This window comes from Penicillium taxi, assembly GCF_028828555.1.
Source record: "Penicillium taxi strain IBT 34144 chromosome Unknown utg000004l_segment0_segment0, whole genome shotgun sequence".
Taxonomy (NCBI): domain Eukaryota; kingdom Fungi; phylum Ascomycota; class Eurotiomycetes; order Eurotiales; family Aspergillaceae; genus Penicillium; species Penicillium taxi.
Window position 1 is genome coordinate 1,087,672 of NW_026643206.1, and position 18,768 is coordinate 1,106,439.

General features: G+C 46.1%; 8 protein-coding genes across 8 annotated transcripts; 3 read left to right on the top strand and 5 right to left on the bottom strand.

Moving 5' to 3' along the window:
* Positions 1-546: 546 nt before the first annotated feature.
* Positions 547-1,817, top strand: N7495_005321 (PTH11-like integral membrane protein; the record flags this gene model as incomplete). Its single annotated transcript, XM_057207972.1, has 4 exons — positions 547-729; positions 786-822; positions 873-940; positions 1,002-1,817. The coding sequence occupies 4 exons, from the start codon at positions 547-549 to the stop codon at positions 1,815-1,817; spliced, it is 1,104 nt and encodes a 367-aa protein (XP_057061746.1).
* A 582-nt stretch (positions 1,818-2,399) lies between these two features.
* sreA (siderophore transcription factor SreA) lies at positions 2,400-4,083 on the bottom strand (the record flags this gene model as incomplete). The annotated part of the gene is made up of 2 exons (XM_057207973.1): positions 2,400-3,720; positions 3,788-4,083. The coding sequence occupies 2 exons, from the start codon at positions 4,081-4,083 to the stop codon at positions 2,400-2,402; spliced, it is 1,617 nt and encodes a 538-aa protein (XP_057061747.1).
* A 2,177-nt stretch (positions 4,084-6,260) lies between these two features.
* On the bottom strand, positions 6,261-6,713 carry N7495_005323 (TVP15 family protein; the record flags this gene model as incomplete). Its single annotated transcript, XM_057207974.1, has 3 exons — positions 6,261-6,433; positions 6,486-6,575; positions 6,629-6,713. 3 exons carry the CDS (start codon positions 6,711-6,713, stop codon positions 6,261-6,263), a joined length of 348 nt encoding a protein of 115 aa, XP_057061748.1.
* An 879-nt stretch (positions 6,714-7,592) lies between these two features.
* N7495_005324 (FAD-dependent oxidoreductase) lies at positions 7,593-8,852 on the bottom strand (the record flags this gene model as incomplete). Its single annotated transcript, XM_057207975.1, has 4 exons — positions 7,593-8,309; positions 8,374-8,581; positions 8,638-8,775; positions 8,830-8,852. The coding sequence occupies 4 exons, from the start codon at positions 8,850-8,852 to the stop codon at positions 7,593-7,595; spliced, it is 1,086 nt and encodes a 361-aa protein (XP_057061749.1).
* Positions 8,853-9,832: 980 nt separating this feature from the next.
* Positions 9,833-11,456, top strand: N7495_005325 (OTU domain-containing protein; the record flags this gene model as incomplete). The annotated part of the gene is made up of 4 exons (XM_057207976.1): positions 9,833-10,061; positions 10,144-10,556; positions 10,632-11,273; positions 11,334-11,456. 4 exons carry the CDS (start codon positions 9,833-9,835, stop codon positions 11,454-11,456), a joined length of 1,407 nt encoding a protein of 468 aa, XP_057061750.1.
* Positions 11,457-12,655: 1,199 nt separating this feature from the next.
* N7495_005326 (type 1 glutamine amidotransferase) lies at positions 12,656-13,521 on the bottom strand (the record flags this gene model as incomplete). Its single annotated transcript, XM_057207977.1, has 3 exons — positions 12,656-12,946; positions 13,003-13,229; positions 13,281-13,521. 3 exons carry the CDS (start codon positions 13,519-13,521, stop codon positions 12,656-12,658), a joined length of 759 nt encoding a protein of 252 aa, XP_057061751.1.
* A 418-nt stretch (positions 13,522-13,939) lies between these two features.
* On the top strand, positions 13,940-15,797 carry N7495_005327 (putative MFS multidrug transporter; the record flags this gene model as incomplete). Its single annotated transcript, XM_057207978.1, has 2 exons — positions 13,940-15,629; positions 15,679-15,797. 2 exons carry the CDS (start codon positions 13,940-13,942, stop codon positions 15,795-15,797), a joined length of 1,809 nt encoding a protein of 602 aa, XP_057061752.1.
* A 173-nt stretch (positions 15,798-15,970) lies between these two features.
* N7495_005328 (Zn(II)2Cys6 transcription factor) lies at positions 15,971-18,045 on the bottom strand (the record flags this gene model as incomplete). Its single annotated transcript, XM_057207979.1, has 2 exons — positions 15,971-16,523; positions 16,577-18,045. The coding sequence occupies 2 exons, from the start codon at positions 18,043-18,045 to the stop codon at positions 15,971-15,973; spliced, it is 2,022 nt and encodes a 673-aa protein (XP_057061753.1).
* Positions 18,046-18,768: the final 723 nt, after the last annotated feature.

Below are 18,768 nucleotides of genomic sequence, written 5' to 3' on the forward strand. Positions count from 1 at the left end.
AAGCCAGGTTCCTGAGTCAAGGTGATCCATCATGGCTGACGGAAGTGTGAGGAACGGGCCACTTTAAATGTGGATTTAAGCCGTTCCATTAGAATCAGCTCCATACGAGTATCAGAAAGTAGAAAGATATGAAAGTGATGTGACAAAGGCCCAGAAATGCATTTTTGGTGGATATCACTACTTGTGCCGCTATCGGACTATTCAAGCCAGAGGCAGATCATCGAAAAATCAGCGGCTTTTCGTGTGATAACCCTGCATTCGCGTGATGCTCCTGCATGAACACAAAATCTGAGATTCGGCTCTTCTACTTCGGACAGACCGCAGTTTCAAACGGGTTCAAAGTTGCGTTCCGATTAGATCGGGGACTAAATGCACGTTTTTTTGTTTCGATTGTGCTAGGCGTTCGTTGCTTTTCTTCAAGTCCAGACTCAGACTCAGACTCAGACCTTCTTTGACATTAATGCGGTAAGCTATCGCTTGAACAGAGGGTAGCACAGCTTGCCTCTACGACACTCCTTTATTATAACTTCGTTCGTTTGAGCCAGAATGGATGTTCTATTTGGATTGGTGACTCGGAGTGCTGATGGCTATGCTCATGGCCAACGTGCCTTGGTTGTGACGGCCGTTTTGACCTCATTGTCTGCACTCACTGTGTCCGTGCGATTATATGCACGAGTAGGATTGTTGAAACTCACCGGTCGTGAAGACTGGACAATTGTCGGCGCAATGGTAAGTCCTGACAACCATGGAATGAAGAAGAATCAAAAACTAACTTCGTTTTATAGATACTGTCGCTTATATACCTGGGACTCGTCGCTGCCCGTAAGTCCTCCACCAATACAGAGTTTCAATTGAGACTAACATTCAAATAGAATTACATTACGGAATGGGAAAGCACTCATGGCTCCTTCCAAAACATATTTTACACCAACAACTAAAGGTGCTTCAATCATGCCCTCCCAACATCGAATTCACACCTGACTAAGTTGATCAATCCCCAGTTTCTCTGGGCCGCAATCCCAATCTACAACGCCAGCCTAATATTCACGAAATTCTCCATCCTACTCCAATACCTCCGCATATTCCCAGGTTTCCGCTTCCGCCTAACCTGCCGAATAGCAATGGGCATAGTAGCAGCCTACGGAACCTGGGCCTTCGTAAGCGGCTTCCTAAACTGCGTGCCCGTAGCAAAGTTCTGGAACCAAGATCTACATGGCCACTGCCTGAGTTTCGAAGCCGTCTGGTTCTTCAACGCGTCGATAAATATCGCTACAGACGTCGTCCTCCTCTTGCTACCAATGCCACTCCTCTCGAAACTACAACTCCCGCGCATGCAGAAATTTGCGCTGATGGGAGTGTTTGCCATAGGCGCCCTCGTCGTCGTGATGAGTATCCTCCGACTTTCCAGTCTACGGGAAGTAGGCGATACGGCCGATACATCTTACGTCAATGTCTCGGCGGCGTATTGGACAGCGGCTGAATGCAATGTTGCTATCATCTGCGCTTGTCTTCCGTTCCTGAGACCTGTTATCAGTGCGATCTTCCCCAAGATGCTTTCTACTAATGGTTACAATTATGCGAGCACTAAGCGGCCGGCTGGGTTTACTACTGCGTGTTCGCAGAGGCTTGCTAGTCAGCTTTATCAAAGTCAGTGCAAGCAGGAGTATGATATGTATTCTATTAATGTTAAGCATGGCGAGGGCAATTCTAGCCATAGTTCTCTTGGTGGCATTGAAGTTACTACTGAGATGACTGTTGTTAAGGAGGCTAAGCAGGAGGATACTGCTAGTGAGCGGCAGTTGGTCGATGAGCCTTGATATCTTCCGTGTTCTTTTTCTTTTCTGTTCCATTTCCACTTGTTCCAACCTTCCTATGAAAGTCCTTTGATGGATTTTTAATTCCATACCTCCTCCTACTTTACGATTGCATTGCGATGACATACCTTTTCTCAGCACTTTATCTTGGGCTCTTCTGGGTGGCCATTTGATTCATGCTCTGTCGTTCATTCAAATATAATATCAGCCAAAATTTCATTCCATTTCTCCTGGGCGGCCACATGCTTTTACAATGTATGGGTACTAATCGGAGTGATAGCGGTTAGTGAGGCTTCAAGGTTCAGTAATGAAAATCTCCATTCGCTATATCAAGCTAATCATAGAGGGGAGACTATAAAACTTTCAATTGTCGTACATTCATCCTCAACTATTTTGGTAGGAAAGAATGATAATATCACACTGAGGGACCCAGGATGTCCCAACAAAGGAAGTGGTATCTTACGCAAATGATGTTGCATTTATTTGCGCCGGGGTTCATACCGAGGGAATCCCTTTCTCCCTTGAACCCGAATATTTTGAAACTCATAATGTCGTAGAGAACTTAGTTTTTGACGATAACAAAGTCTAGAGGTTGATTTCGGCCAGTTCACGCTCCTTGGCGCGAAGTGCTTCCCGCATTTGCTCGGCTTCACGTTGCAGCTTGGCACGTCGTTCTGCTGCGGTATCAGCATAAGAATGAATCATTATGCCTGGAAGCGCCTGCGATTGAGTGGTTGTAGAAAGAGGAGAGGCATAAGATGGTTGGTGTCCCTGGAAGTTGGCACGGCCGTCGGCTTGATTCAAGCCACGGTTATCTGTCTGATTCAAGATGGAGGAGATCGAGCTCAAACGGCCCGGAGGTGTATGATTGAGCGAGGACATGATAGGCGGAAGGTGATTGGATTCGGATTCCAAGCTGTTTGGGGTGGGCATGCCTTCTGCCGTAGTCTCAGCGAGGGTTCTTTTCTTAGGAAGGCCAAGAGAATTTGGAGACACCGATCTCCGTCCATGCTGAGAAACTGGCGAGTGGGCCAATCTTTCCGGTTCCAGCAGTTTCGGAAACGGGTGGTGGTGCGCAGGAGCAGGGGTGGTGTAGAAGTCGGTGAAATCAACTGGAGGAGGGGCGAATGCAAGTCGTGGTGCTTCCTCGTGCAAACCCCAACCAGGCATCGAATGATCAGGATCCGCTGGCTCATTGCTCATGTAGCGTTGGTGATCGTCATGGTAGGCAAGCGCGGCAGGAGATGTCTCGGGGGAGACGGACGAACCGTTGGACGAATGGGTAGTGGCTGTCGGGGAATGGTCGCGAAGCGCTGGAACAACACGTTTGCGACGCTTTATGATAGACTTTTTCATGTTTGTCGGACGATAGCAGCCGTGAAGCTTATAATAAAGGCCACAAGCATTGCAAATGGGATGACCGTGCTCATCACGTCGCCAGAGAGGAGTGACAGTCGTGCCGCAATTCTGGCATGCGACCAGCGTGCCATTTGCATCAGTTGTAGGTTTACTCGGTGCCTCAGGCTCTGTGGGAAGAGCTGTGTCATTTTCAACCGGAGAAGTGCGACTACTCCACGAAGGGGGGTGAGGAGCCAGGGCAGGCTTAAAGATGCGGTTGTTGTACGCCGGACAGCCATCACACCCCTCAGCACCGCCAGTACCATTGCAACTTCCATTACCCGGACAAGACCCTCCACAACCACCGCCACCCGTTGTCACTTTCTTGTAATCATGGGGAGAAGGAGTGGCCGCCGCCTTGTCAGGAGCACTGGTACTTTGGTGTGCACGAGTTCGTTTTGTAGGACGGGCGACGTTGCGAGCCTTCAGATAAAGTCCACAAGCGTTGCAGATCATCGCACCAGTTGGAGACCTACGCCAAAGAGGTGTATTTTTTGTGCCGCAATTACTGGGGGAAAGGAAAGATATTGTCAATATTTACCAATCCAAAAACGATTTCGAGTAAATGAACTCACCTGCACGAATGTCCCAGGAAGGGTGCATCTTTTTGAGTCGTCTTGGGAGACGTCTTATCGCGACGTAGGAGTTGATACCCACCATCAGGCAAGGTACCATACCTTGATACAGGGCTTTGTGATGCCTTGATCGGTGCATAATCACCAGAATGATCTGTTGAATGTTCGCGACCCGCCTGCGAAGACGAAATCAGCTGCTGGGCAGCGTCTAGATCCTCCGCTGAAGGTTGGCGTATCGAAGCACTGGAGTTCTGGGGGAAAGAGCGCACCATTTCCATTGTGATGGATGCTAGCATAACCACCTCGTCGCCGGAGGTCGGCCGTGTTGTTTTTTATTTTCCTACGCGTGGTCGTGATCTTGATCTTGATCTCGATCTCGAAACAAGGAGGACGCAAAATAGAACCCGATAGCGGAGGGACTCAGGAACGAAGCAGCGGAAGCGAGAAAGAAAAAAGTCAATTATGGGTGGAAGTGAGGGTTATGTCGCACCGCAGTCGGAAGCGGAATTCACCGTATCACACACAGGAAATGGAAAATGTCGGTCAAGCTGATGTGTGTAGGGGCCGGCAGATGCAGGTGTGCAGGAGAGAATGTTTGCAAAAAAGGAGGGGCAAGCGGACAGGGATTGGAAAGTGCGCAACTCTATTAAAGAAGGCAGAGAAGATCGATCGTAGCAAGAGTTCCAGGCCTGTCAGGTGATTGAGGTACTTGGACAGCTGACACTGAAACTGTAAACTTGGCACGTTTCGGTTTGTTAGCCGAGGAACAGGTATGGGGAGATTGATCCCAAGGGCTAGTTATGCAGGATGATGATCGGTGCCGAGTTGAGAAAATGGAATAAGATGGGAAGGAAAAAGATAGGAAGGAAAGGAGACGAGACCAATAAGACGATGTGGGGGGAGATTACGGAGTAATTGGGAATAGGTGGTGTGAGATGGACAAGGGTGGTGTGATGTTGACAAGATAGAAGGATAAAGAGAAGGAAAGGGAAGGAAAAAAGGGATCATGGGGAGTTTTTGGCTTTATCGATCTAAGGGGGATCGACGGTATCAATCTATCCTCTAATCGCATTCCCGACGCTATCTCATCTAATCTCTTTGATCTGTTCTTTTCCTTAGCCCCCTACTTTTTGTACTTGATTTTTGGTATTTTCTGTTCATGATTAATCGATGGGAATGCTATTAACTAACCCTATATCTACCAGGTTCCACTAAAATCTAATCTGACTGATTGATGAGATGAGAGTTTTTAAGAGGCAAAAACCAGCGTAAAGGAAGTGGGAATAAACGGGAATAAGTGGGATTCCGTCGACATAAAGTGGGCCAATGCGTGAAGCATCTTTACATTGTTTTTAATTGGTGGATTGCGATTGTCAGCAGTAATTAGTCATATCTCGTTGGTTCTCGGCCCAAACGGGATCCATCCGTACCGTTTTCAGATGTTCTTTTATTGACACATATGTACAGAGCGTTAACTCGCTTAGGAAATGATCCACTGAAATCTGACCTAACTGTATTTTTCCATTTCAAACTGATAGCCAGTTTTTGCAGAGAGTTGGATACGTAAAGTACACGCTAACCAACCTAACTTAACTAGGTTAATGCCTGAAGGCTAAGCTTTGAGCTATGAGAGCTAATGATAAGATCAATCAATGCCTTAAAGTGGAAAGCTTTTCAACTAATGGGAAAAAGGAATGAGCTTGAGGCTGAGAAGTCGTTGAAGTCGGAATTGAGATAGTTCACCCCGAGGCCTATCTTGACATCTGTAAAAACCAAAAAAAAAAAAAAAAAAAAAGAAATACTGATTCCAGGGTTGCAAAGATTAGAGAGCTATCGAAGATGATGCCAAGGGTAGAGGACACCTAGGTTTGGAGACTCGGTGAGTACGGCGTATGACATGGTGTATTCTCTACCCAGGTGTGTATCTAGGAAGGCCGATTTGTCAAAGCTCCTTTTAGTGTTTGCCTGGTATGTTACATTGAAAATCACATTCCTAGCTCAGAGGTGAGAAATATGCTCTGTCCATCTAGTGTAGAGACCTATCAAGTCAGTTCCCAGTTACTGCCTGAGCTAACTGGCCTTTTTAGAGTAAGGAGAGGTTGGAAGCTAAGAAAAAAGCACTCATACAGCTACCTACATAGTGCTTCAAAGTGCTATTAGCCTAGATGGAAAAAAATCCTGACGTATAGTACACAAGTATAACCTTCTTCAAATATCATCATCCACAGGTATCAAAAAGAAAGAATAGCCAGAAATCACAAAAGCAAGATAAGATCCTTGTATAGTCCGAAAATTGAAGACAAACTGAAGGAAGACCTTGTCAAGTCACATAGAAGATCGTCAATCGCATTGCGATAGAGAATCAAGTCATTGAATCACACGTATTATCATTCTTGAATAGTATAGACAGCGCAACATGCTCACTGTCCCCATATCAGTCACTGAGAAAAGTGCCATCTTGCCAAGTCTGAAATTAGACCTGCTCAGAGCCCCAGCCCTGGTCAGACTCGCGCATGTTTGAGGGAGGCTCGATGGACGGGATGAACTCGAGAACGGCGAAGCCAACGCCGATGAAGCCAACAAGCGAGCCGGCAATGATGCGCAGCACGTTATCGTGCAGCAGGAGGCAGCCGACGAAGATGTAGACTAGATGAAGGGTTAGTTACGATTACTCGAAGGAGAGCTGGTGATAACCTACAGACACCACGGCCGAGGAAAGAGAAGAGGAAGGATGCGTAGCGGTAAGCATAGTCGGGTATGTTGGGCAGGAACTCGAGGCCAGCGACAACTACATCATCACATTAGTTGGGTACCACGACTTCTGTTTCTTGCAATACTTACCGAGACCGAAGACGATCACGTACGCTCCAACGATGACGGAGCTGAGGCTGGCTGGGAAGAACTGGCTGATACCACCCAGCACCATCAACACACCCACCACGATGTTAACGAGACGACTGCGAGCGATTGTCAGCTAATGGTTATTTCCTAGCTCCACGCGCAACAGGTAGTGCATACAAGATGTTCGAGAAGTCCATGTTGAAGTTGTAGAGGTCAAACAGCTTCGTGGTTGAAAGTGGGTAGTCTGAGCCTGGAAGTTTCAGACAGATGGGTTGTGAGTTACTAGTGGTTGATTAGCATCAAAGCTCTAGGCGGAAAGATTATTTTCGACGGCACTGCACGACGCTATGAGCTCGAAATCGATATCCGGGGGAGGAAGTAGCGAAATCGGATGAAGTGGGGTAGATCTGGAGGAACTCACCGGGAGCTAAATTCTACAGACAGACAAGGGCATATAGTGGCCAGCGCTTTTCACAATTGATAGAGGTTGATCAGGGGGGTTACAATACGTTGGGAGAACCAAACAGCGCCGGAGGTAGTTGTGGCTGTCGCAACCGGCGGGTCTGCCAAGCCTAGTAGCTGAATCAGCATGTTGATCCACGTGACTTGCTTGTCATTTAGAAACATTCTCTAAAAGGATCAACTGTTTACGTTTTTAGCTGCAGGTATTTCGAATTAGAGAGAGTCGTGAAATTTATAGGTTAAGGCTTTCAGGATCTGGAAGTTGCCTTGCTCTTCTTCGAACTCCGTGGTGGTTTCGTAACATCATCAACTACCCTCTTACGCGGCCCTCAAATCTAGATAGAGTATATTTGGGTTCCAAGTGTTCACAAGTCTAGTGGCAACTACATTCAACGCTTCCCAGGTTTATTTACAGGGAGATTCGCATTGACGTTCAAGATACTAGATCCATGAATAAGATGGAGTGACTAGATCTGTGACTTGCTCACTACAATGACACTGCTCAAAGCTTAGCCCGAGTCTTACTCAAGACCTCCTTGACCAAAGACACCGCAGTATCTGCACAACCAAAAGAAGCCTGGTAGCCAAAACCTCCATGACCATAGTTGTGAACAATAGCCACACCATCAACCAGATCCTTCTCAACACGAGGACCACCCTCTCGCACAGGCCGCAACCCAACACCATGGCGAATAATATCAAGACCCTCAATACCCTGTCCCTCTTTGACGAGTTGCGGGCAAAGTGCAATTGCACGCTTCATAATACGGACCGCAAGGTTGGGGTCAACCTGTGATTCCCAGTTATTCTTCTGATAGCATCCCCCTAGGACGGTGCCACCTCCCACAGCACGCGTCATCATGTACGTGACCTCATCCTCGCCATCGTCTGTTCCAGAGATGACGTACATGGCACCGGGATCGTTGCGGACAATAACGATCTGAGCTCTGGCAGGGAGGAGCGCTTCATCCAGGACTCCGCCCAACTTTTTGGACGCCAGTCCAGTACAGTTCACGACCACATCAGCCTTGTTGCTGGAGTGATGTAAGTAGGCTGCTTCTCTGATATGACTCAACACAGCTCTCTTGAAAACAACGCCTGCCTTTGTACACTGGCCCACGAGCCATGGTAGGTACACAGCCGTGTTGATGCACACCGATGTAAATTTCTGGCCACTATCAATCTCTGGTCCGAGGTCACTTTCCGGCAAAGATTTGAACTATCAGTTCCTTGTCAGTTTATTGATTCTACAATATCAGTACTTATCAGGGGACCAAGCATACATCGGGTACAACATCTTTATACCACGGGTCAGGCTGTACCAACTCTGAGGACCACTGCCCAGTCGCCGATTCCTGGTCTTTCTTCCGGCTATAGATTACCGCGTCTTGGAAGTGTATACCAGCCTCGGGGTGGTTTTCTGTCAGCTCCTTCAGTGTCGGCCAGGTAGCGGCTTCCCAGGCCTGATGATCGCTTCCAGCCTTTCCAAACCTATACTCGGATCAGCTTATTCGTTCATTCCGACTCATGATCCAAATAGGTCGTACGGCATATAGTTGGCACCAGCCCATGGAGATGCATATTCTATGTCATAGTCACCAGGCATGTGCTTAGAGAGCACTGTGATCTTGTAAGCCGGGTCTTTGGATAACTGTAAAGCAGTTGTCAAGCCAGAGACGCCAGCACTGTGACTGCGTTAGCTCTGCATTTACTTATCATGCGGGGTCAAGAGATTTTACCCCAGAACAACAATGTTAGGCATATTCAGAGGAGTTTTTGCACAGGTCTCTTCGCTTTCTGGAAATATACCAGTGTTAGGAATAGTCTGAATATATTAAGAGCAAGTCGTCAGACATATATCACTGCGAACGAGGGGGTCTACGACCCACACTTGCTCTCCTAGGCGCCGGCCCTAGGTACACCGGTACACGAAGAGTTATTCATTATCTTATCTTATCTTATCTTATCTTATACTTGGAGTGTATCTTATCGTATGATATTTCAAGCTGGGATATGGGGCGGTGTGATAACGAACGAATCAGATTACTTACCATCTAACCACTCAAAATACACCGTATGGAGTACCCGACGACGTAATTTATCGGATCTTACTTCATTTCTCCAAGAGGGGATGAAACAAATAATAGTCTTCTGTTAAGGTCAATGGCATCAAATCTATCAAATACTCATTTTTTCTCCTGCTGGTGATATGTCAGATCTGAAATCATTCAATTGAAGAGATTTTTCAAAGCAATAAGACCCCCTTTCTCCGTAAAGTCCCGTGCCGCTCCACCCCATCCCTAGAAAGAAGGAATCACAAATGAAGCCAGTCTCACTTCAGTCTTACTTTTGAGGTTGAGTAGAAGTGAAACCGAGTTTAGATAAAGGACTAAAATGGGATAGTTTAGTATTCACGAAGGTACAATTGAGTAAAATGTTTGAATAGGTTTAGTTTAGCTGTCGTCGACGTCAATGTACAGTGGTACTTTTATAGTTTCATCCAATCACAAGGTGTAGATGACTGACCGCCCTATTAGACTCGGCACTGAAATCTGGGTTTTGCCTGAATTTCCACTTTCTCTTCCATTTTCATCCTTTACTCTACTATATTCTCTTCTTTACTTCTTTACTTCTTTACTTCTACTTCAATAAACCACCTTTCGATTTTGAGAAATCACTTTTGTTCCTCTCTTAATTCCATCTATAAATGATTAGCTCAATCGGAGCAGGGCTAATTTCACAATGTCCCATACTACACACGGTGGCAGAATTGTGCCCATACTTACGGGTCACCAACAACAGATCCACGACTCCACGATTCAACTAAAACAACATCATTCTCTCCCCCGCACAATTGATTCTCCACAGCTACAACGGTCGAGTAATTCAATGCCTGCCAAAAGTGTCAATTGTGAGGATATTCCATGTCTGAGGGAACGTGATCTTTTTGCTTTACCGACAGAGGGCGATGGTAAGTCAACTTCACTTTACTTTGAAATATCAGAGTAAAGCTATTTAAGCTTAAATTACTTTAATTCTAACGCGCTACATAGGTAATTGCCTCTACTATTCCCTCTCCGACCAACTCTATGGTGATTTCAATCACGGCGACACCATCCGCCAGCGTCTAGCGGATCACATTGCAAGCAACAGGAATTATTTTATGCAATTCGTCGTTGCTCAGGGTGGTGAGCGTCGTCGTCCAAAAAGAGCCGCTGCCTCGACATATGCCACGCGTTCGGCCGATGTATCGGCTCCGACCGAAGCAGACAAAGAACGCCGCTTCAACGACATGGTTGCCCTGACTCGGAAAAATGGTGAATGGGGAAGTTCAGAGCACTTGCAGGCTTTTTGCCAGTCATATCAAGTCGACATCAATGTTTACACTTCAACTGGTATCCAAACATTTCGTGACGTCAATGCCTCTCCTGACGATCATAAGCATGTCGTACATGTCGCTTTTCATGTAAGTTTTTTTTTGCATCTCTCCCCCCTCTTCCTCTTCTTTCATACCTTCGTTCACATCTGACTCATTCAATAGGACTTCAAGCACTATTCGTCGGTGCGGGCCCTATATGCCTGCCACAATGGTCTCTTGACCACATTCCAACAACCTACCAGCTTTTCAAAAGACGTCATTGGAAAGGAGGTGGAGGACACTTCACCCGGCCAAGACAGCGACTATCCCTCTTCCATTTCCTCCTCCGCCTCTTCACCCGCCCATACATCTACCTCTTTCTCCACAAACGACACATCACTTGAATCTTTCAGCACCAATAATGACAACCTGGCCATTGAAGTCTTTCCCCCATGGGACATTCAGTCCATCCAAGACGGACTTGGAGGCCGATACGACCGAAAAACCATAATCAACATGCTCCAGAAATGCCGTGGGGACATCGACCGTGCATTTGCAGCTTTGCTCGACGACAAGAATGACTCATCGGAGAAAAAGTTGGCCCATCATTCCAATTTGAAGCCTAGTCTTCAGATCTCTCGATCCTCATCTCCTTATAGCACTGGGAGCAAGCGTTCCGCAGACGACAGTGACGATGATTCTGAGGATCCACAGGCCACTTCTCGCCGAGGTCGCCCAATGAAGCGTCCGATTACAAATCTCACCATGGGCGTCGGCATTTCCTTCCGAGACGATCAAAACGAGGTCGTCTCCCTCAAACTGCGAGTGAGATCTCCTCTCTTTACTCAACACTGAAATATAACATTGACTGATCGACACCCCCAGATGAAAGCAGATGCTGAAAAGGCACGATCAGATGTTACACCTAGTGACTCTGGTATCGAACAGCACGATTTCATGAAGGGCCCTCGTCGCAGCAGCCGATTTTCTCAGTCTCGACGAGCCTAATGGTCGACTCTTAATTTTTGTTTGCAGCGATCTACTTGCATTGCGATAGCGTTAGTGTATGGAGCATAGGGGCATTTGGGACATGGAAAATGTGTTTTGCCATAAAGTGCAGCGGGATGAACAAGGATCGGCAGGTTTGGTGGCGTTTTTTATATCACTTATGGAAATGAAGTGCCTGGAGCACTTCTCAACGGATAACGACTTGCATCTTTGGGGAGGGGTTTGGCGGGCTTTTTAGCCTAATTGCTTTTTCGATACCTTTACCTTGCTGTTTGAGGCATCTTGCCGGGCTTGCCCTATTATTATTAGATTTACCAATGAATCTTTATCATTATTCACCTAATGCAAGGTTTTCATACGTTAATTTTCAATCAGCCAAGGCATACTCAGATAGGTCCTGAGGTCTGCATCCATGTCAATAAGCCTCATAGATGGTGGAAGATATATTTCTATCATTTGCCCGTTCGTCCAAGCCGTTAAAAGGTTTTAGGTCTAGACTCATATACAGATTTGGAATTGAATCTGAGTCTCCACACGAACTTCGCGCTCATAGTCACGGATTAACCTGCGTCGACAGGGGAATGAGCTTGACGATATTATTATGGTCTTACCGACCTAATAAAGAATTAATATATTGCTTAATTCGGTGAGAAAGAAGGAACTCGGGAGGAGAAGGGTGATTGGGGTTTATATCTACCAAGGTAGGTATGGAAGATTTAATGAGAAGGCCGTGAATGCAGATAAAATGAATACGAATCCCTAGAATGAAAACAGGATTGATATGCAAGATGCCATTTTTCTAGAAATCTCAGATAAGGGATAGGAATTAACCAATCCAGATTCATGTTGAGCTTGCTAACCAAGCGCTCTTGAAGTAAAGGATTTAGTCAATTGCGTTCATTAAGTTTAATGGCATTAGTATTATGCCAGGGAACTCACAACAAAAATCGGGGTTACTAGATCATGTTTTAAACGGAAACACGGACTTCGAGATCTAGAGATACCAAATTGCAAGAAGGTAGTGGGAATGGTTGTAAAACTGAAAGGGTCCACTTGAAATGGAAAAGAAAGCAATTAGAAGGAATAATCTTGGAATGGGAAAGTGCCTAGGTGACATGCTATGAGCATATCAATAAAATCCACGGCAAATTCTGTCTATGTAACTCATTCTAACCATAATACTCCTGTTAGTCTCTCATCTAATCTTCTAGGAGGAACTTCAAGAATGTCGACCCAATAGCAACACCATCATGCGCATTGCCAGCTCTGCTCAAAGCATCTTGCGTCTGAGTCTCGCTGAAAATGCCGGCCTTTGCCCGAGTTCCAATAATCTCTGTCTCAATTTCGCCTGTAAATTCAGGATGGCCTTGCACAGTGACAAAATGACCTGGAGAATACAGACCCTGAACAGCACAGCGAGGAGAAGAACCCAAAAGAACGATATTTGGCGGACAAGTCTGAACAATGTCTTGATGCATTTGTTGGATGCGCTGTTTACAGTCAATATTTGGTTCTGTCCATAATGGAGCGGTGGTAGTCAGCTTACGATCTTCTCCAATCCAAATAACTTCTTTCCTTCCTCCGTTAAATCCATGTCACACACGGCAATTTCCCAGCCTTGATCGCTTTTTCCGACCCTGGCCCCAAGTGCGCGGCCTACGATTTGATGTCCGAAACATATTCCAATTAGACGGACTCTGTCTTGGTCAAGTACTTTTTGGGTGAATTCAACTAGACGATTGATCCATGGGACATCTTCATATGAATCGTGTTCTGTTACGTTCAATTAGTTGATGCTGTGTAGCTGTAGGTAGAAACACGAACTCGACCCAGTTAGAAGTACGGCATCGACATCTTCCATGTTTGGATATTCCTGGCGAGTTACGACATCCCACTTGGTAATATCCAGACCTGTATCTGGATCTAGTCGGTCAGGTTGACCCAAGGCTTCGGCGCTTGCTTCCAGAAGTGTCTTGAAGACTCCCCAGTAGCCATTGTACTGGCTGTCAATTTTGGGAAGCGGAGTATCGCACTCTAAAATGGCAATCCGAAGAGGTGGACGCATGGCTGCTGTTTATAGAGTGTTATGTACGGAGTGAAAAGGAGATATGGTTGGGGATGGATTTGTCACCCTCGCCCGCTTATCGTGATCGGCTTAAGATCGGGAACTGGTCAAGGTCAATGCTTGCAACAATGGAACGTTGTACGTCCTACATTAACCCATTCGTCCGATTTTAATATGCAAGGAACTTGGCTGTAGGAGAAATAACTGATTGATTCTCGGGGATGATATTTTGAATTTTAGCCTATCAGTCACACTTATTTCCCCGCATTTTTTTCTCTTTTTTTCATTTCCTTTTTTCCTTTCAACTTCTCATTTGATTGATCAGTCTGCACCTTTTCAAGGTCAGTTAAGAATAGTTATACTCCTCACTAACTATTCTTCTGCATTTAAAATCTTCACATAATACTGTTCTTCCAATATGAGCAACGCAGAAGGGACAGGTCGGGATTCTCATGCCTCTGAGTCAACTCGGCTACTGCAAAATGACTACTTAAGCACGCGATATAGCAGTATCGTGAATAAAACACATAATGTCGACGAAGATGTTACAATTGCTGTCTTAGGCTCAATATCTCAAGATTTGGATATTGAACCGGACCTTGAAAGGCTCCCGTCAGCCAGCTCTGCAAAAAGGAACAATCATGCACAAGACGATGATGCGTGCAGCACATCGAGCGAAGAAGACAGCTATGTTGGGAGATTCATAGATGTAACGCCCACTCGGTTCTGGCTGATTTTCGCTGGTGTCATGATGGGCTATGCTATTGGCTTCTTCGATTCCACTCTCATGGCCTCCAGCCATCCGGTCATTACTTCTTATTTCCATACCTCAAACGCTGCATCGTGGCTGTCTACTGCATTTCTTCTGACTTCAACTGCATTCTTGCCTCTTTTCGGTCGCATTTCTGATACATTTGGCCGTAAACCTGTGTATCTCTTTTCAATCGTCGTCTTCTTCTTCACGACCGCTTGGTGTGGTCTGGCCCAAAGTATTGGTAGTTTCATCGCTGCTCGGGCTGTCTGTGGACTCGGTGCTGGAGGTGTTTTCTCCATGGGAATGATTATCTCTAGTGATCTAGTGCGCATCGAATATCGCGGTGTCTATCAATCATATATAAACATGTCTTATGGCACCGGCAGTTGTTTGGGACTCGCATTCGGAGGGTTTCTCTGTGATAAAATTGGCTGGCGGGGTGCTTTCCTCATTCAGCTACCTTTTATATTCGTCTATCTCATCACCGCCATCTTTACCGTCCCATCAGGCCTGGGTGTGAAACGGATCGGCTCGGAGCGTATGACAGTGTTGCAACTCATTAAAAGTATTGACCTGACTGGCTCTCTGATCCTGGTCCTAGCAGTCACTTCTTTGATCCTGGGTTTGAATTTAGGAGGAAATGTATTCCCCTGGAAACATCCGTTGGTCATTGGATCATTAGTTGCGTCAATCATCTTGTCTATTGTGCTTGTACGATATGAGCAACACGTGCCACGAGCTGTGCTACCAGTTGACTTGCTCAAACAGGACCCTCGTGCTAGTATCATTTTCGGTAACTTTTTCGGGGCAATGTCGGTCAACACCATGATGTTCAATGCTCCTTTATATTTTCAAGCTGTGAAGTTAGCTAGCCCCACTGACTCGGGCTTGCGACTTGTGGCTGCATCAATCGCCGTTACCATATCTAGTGTCGGGACCGGGTTCCTTATCACCTGGTCAAAGCGCATGAAGCCCACTATCATCATTGGTGGCGTCTTCATGCTTCTGGGTGGATGTGCTGCCGCGTCAATGGGCGTCAACACTCCACAAGCCCTTGCCATGATCTGTGTTTCTTTGTCCAGTCTTGGACAAGGGTTTGCGTTTCCTTCATTGATGGTCTCAGTACTCGCCACGAGTGATCAGGAAGACCAGGCAGTCGCTACAACAACTCTTGGTCTGGCGCGGAATCTAGGTTCCGTGATGGGAGTTAGTGTCAGTAGTTGGGTTTTCCAAAATGTCCTCATCTATCAACTTGAGCATAATGTCACTGGCGAGGCAAAGGATCACATTATTGGTCTTGTTCGCAAGTCGATTCGTGCAATTGTAGATCTAGACCCTGAGCATCGGTTGCAAGGTTTGTTCCTCGCCTTTCATCTCTGTAGATTTTACTAACCAACTTCCAGTGATCAATTCATACGCCTTTTCACTCCGTCTTACCTTCCTATCTGCTGCAATTTGGGGAACTATTATGTTACTGATGCATATCCGCCTTCGAGTACCGCGGCTGGCGCGTAAGGCATGAGTGTTGTGACTGTGTCCTATTTTGTTTCAATTTTCGATTATCATTCAGTAAAAAGCGAAGTATATTGTCAGAGGTACATAATTTGGGATTATCCATGGAGATATCAAGGGGGTATATGTTGAAGGTATAATAAAACACGCTAAATGCTCAGAAAACTCCATTTCGTAAACGGATTACGCCAAAAACTGGTCGCAGGGGTAGCCAGAGAGGGCATGATGTGGGGTGACATAGTAACCCTGGTATGGATGATTCTCCATCGAGAAATCAGCCATATTCAAAATGGGATTGGAATTATTAGAAGGAAATTCATGATGATTGAGAGTCGGCAATGCCGGGTCCAGCTCGTAACAGTCATCGTACATCTTTATTGGATCAATAGTCTCCGGATGTTGAAGGGCCCAGCCCCATCTATGTTTCAGCTCTTCTTTGATTGGCCCAGTGTGCCAGCTGGTATCTTTAGCGATGGAGTCAAATATACCAAGGACTTCTTCCTGTGACTCGCGGGCTTCTATACACTCTGCTGCGATTGCAATGCAGCGAATGGAGATGTTTGCAACACTTTTGTCCTTAGTGTTTGCCGCCAGACCGCAGATGTCGTATGTATGGGTTTGCTGTATTTTATTCATTACCAGATATATGCTTGATTTCATGGGATGTGACTTGGCAAGCAAGATACAGGCCGTATGGTAAAACAATTGCGCCACAATGGCCGGTCGTTTAATAATCCTAACCAAGTCAGCCACAGTCATGATAGAGTGTTAGGATTTGTTATAGCATACCAGATCTTTGGAAATGTGGACTTAGTGTCGGTTTGCCATGGTAGCATATAACTGAGAGGATTCATTGATCGTGGAATAGAAGTGGCCCATTGCTCACACCAGGAGTTTAAGTGATTCCACTGATGCACTAACGCATCAAGCTTGGTCCTCTGGCTCAAGGGTTCTCCTGATGATAATGCCTGCTGTAGATAGACTTGAAAATTCGCAATCTTCGCACAAATATAGATAATCCGATGCAACCAAACGTCTTCTCCTTTCCAGTGTGTGTGGTGTTGATTCATATCCATGTCGACGCCCCAGGTATCTGGATCCCACGATAGCAACCAGCTATGCTGTAGGCAGCTGAGTAGCTCCATGCTCACACTTAACCAAAAGCAAGCGCCACCAAGACCAGGTGTTTTAGCAGACCATCCACATTCACGAATCAGGGCTCTGGATCCTGCGATGTGGTTGATTTTGCAGATAGACTGTGCTGACATCATTTCATAGACACCGAGAACAACAGCAGAGATAGTGCAGAGAACAGAATCCCGATCGGGATCATGAACAGCGCTAAGAAGATCCTGTGTGGCTGCGTTGTAATAATGCTCAGGCTTTCCCGTTTCGAAAGATTCATTGACAAGTGAGAGATGCCGAGCCCCACAAGCAAGGAAAGCTTGGAGGAGTATGGGCTCATCAATTGCGTGGAATGGCAGGATCTGAGTAAAATGTCTCATTGTATCTATTGCGTCCATCCAAAGCCCAACCTCTTCGACAAAGGCTTGGAAAAGAAGGACTTGTTCGGGATCGGTCAAGGAAGAAGGGCTATACTGCTTCATTGCCAATTTCCGTACAAAGTTCGACGTTCCGTAGAGAAGCAATTCATCCCCGGATACATGGCCAGGATTATGCCATATATCAGATCCGAGAAGCAACCCCGCGGTAGTAGAGTGAGTGATGTCGAAGACAGAGGGATCAAAAGAGTGATTGACCGAATGAAACATACTTGTCAACTGATTATGTCCCACGGAATTGAGGAACTCATGCTGTAGCTGTCTCATCTCCTCAATTGGACTTGGACTCTCCGGCTGCTCTGGTGGGTATCTTTCAAAGCCCCCGACATACTCAGACGCAATTATACGCGAATCATCCTGAAATAAAACCTCCGCTCCTTCAGGGCGTGGGGGAAGATATGGAGGAATATGTAGTTGTATATCAATAAAATTCAGCCGAATGCCTCGTCGGCAGAGCCGATCTGATTTCTGACAATTGAGACACCGCCCTAAGGCTTCATCACATTTTAAATGTCGCTCGCGACAAGTCAAACAGCCTGTGCGAACCCGTTTGGCTTTGGTATCTGCGATATCGGAGACTTTTTTGCGATTGGAACTAGGTGGGAGGGAGTTGTCTTTTTGGCACTTTGCGTTCGAGACCTTCGAGCTTGCCTTGCATGATTGCAATTTCGACTGGGTGCGGGTTGTAATATTCATTTTGATTGTGTCGTGTACTCCGTACTTCATACAAATGAATTATAAATTTCGAAGCTGTTCACGGGTGTTTCCTGGTTCTCTAGTCCCCAGTGCTCACGTCTACTGTCAGGCTTGAAGCCGAGAGAGCGTTTCCGAATACACCTGATCGCCTTGGATTTACTCGAAGATCCATGTTCACTGTGAAGACGCAATATTTTTCAGGTGTTGAGAATATTTCGTGCAGGCAATCAAAAATTAAAATTGGCCACCGGGCCGGTTAAGTATGCTGCAAGTACAGGAGTTGAGGTAAGGGTATTTGATTCTGTTCGACGTTAATTCAGTGATACTTGCAGGCTATAGAGAGCAGCCTAACCAGCCCATTTCCCGGTACTTATAATTTGAGGACGACTTTAAGTGTCGAAAGGTTACGGAGCGCGGAGAGTTGGAATGAGTGGGTCTGTCGTTCTAATTAGGTTAGCGTCTTAATTGTACTACATAAATTGGAGTATATTTTGGTTTGAGTTCTCAAGTCGGGTTCAGTTCATTTTGTGACTAATATTGCAGTCTACAACACAGAAGGACTAAAAAATGTGTTGGCGCTACGCATCGCGGCCATCGACAAACACAACGAGACCGAATCTGGATTGATAGTGTCGGTACACCAGTACCGAGTGTAGAATAGCTATTCGATATGGTAGACAAGAGGCTAACGCCCACTTCTGACACCTATCACAGGTAACGCTT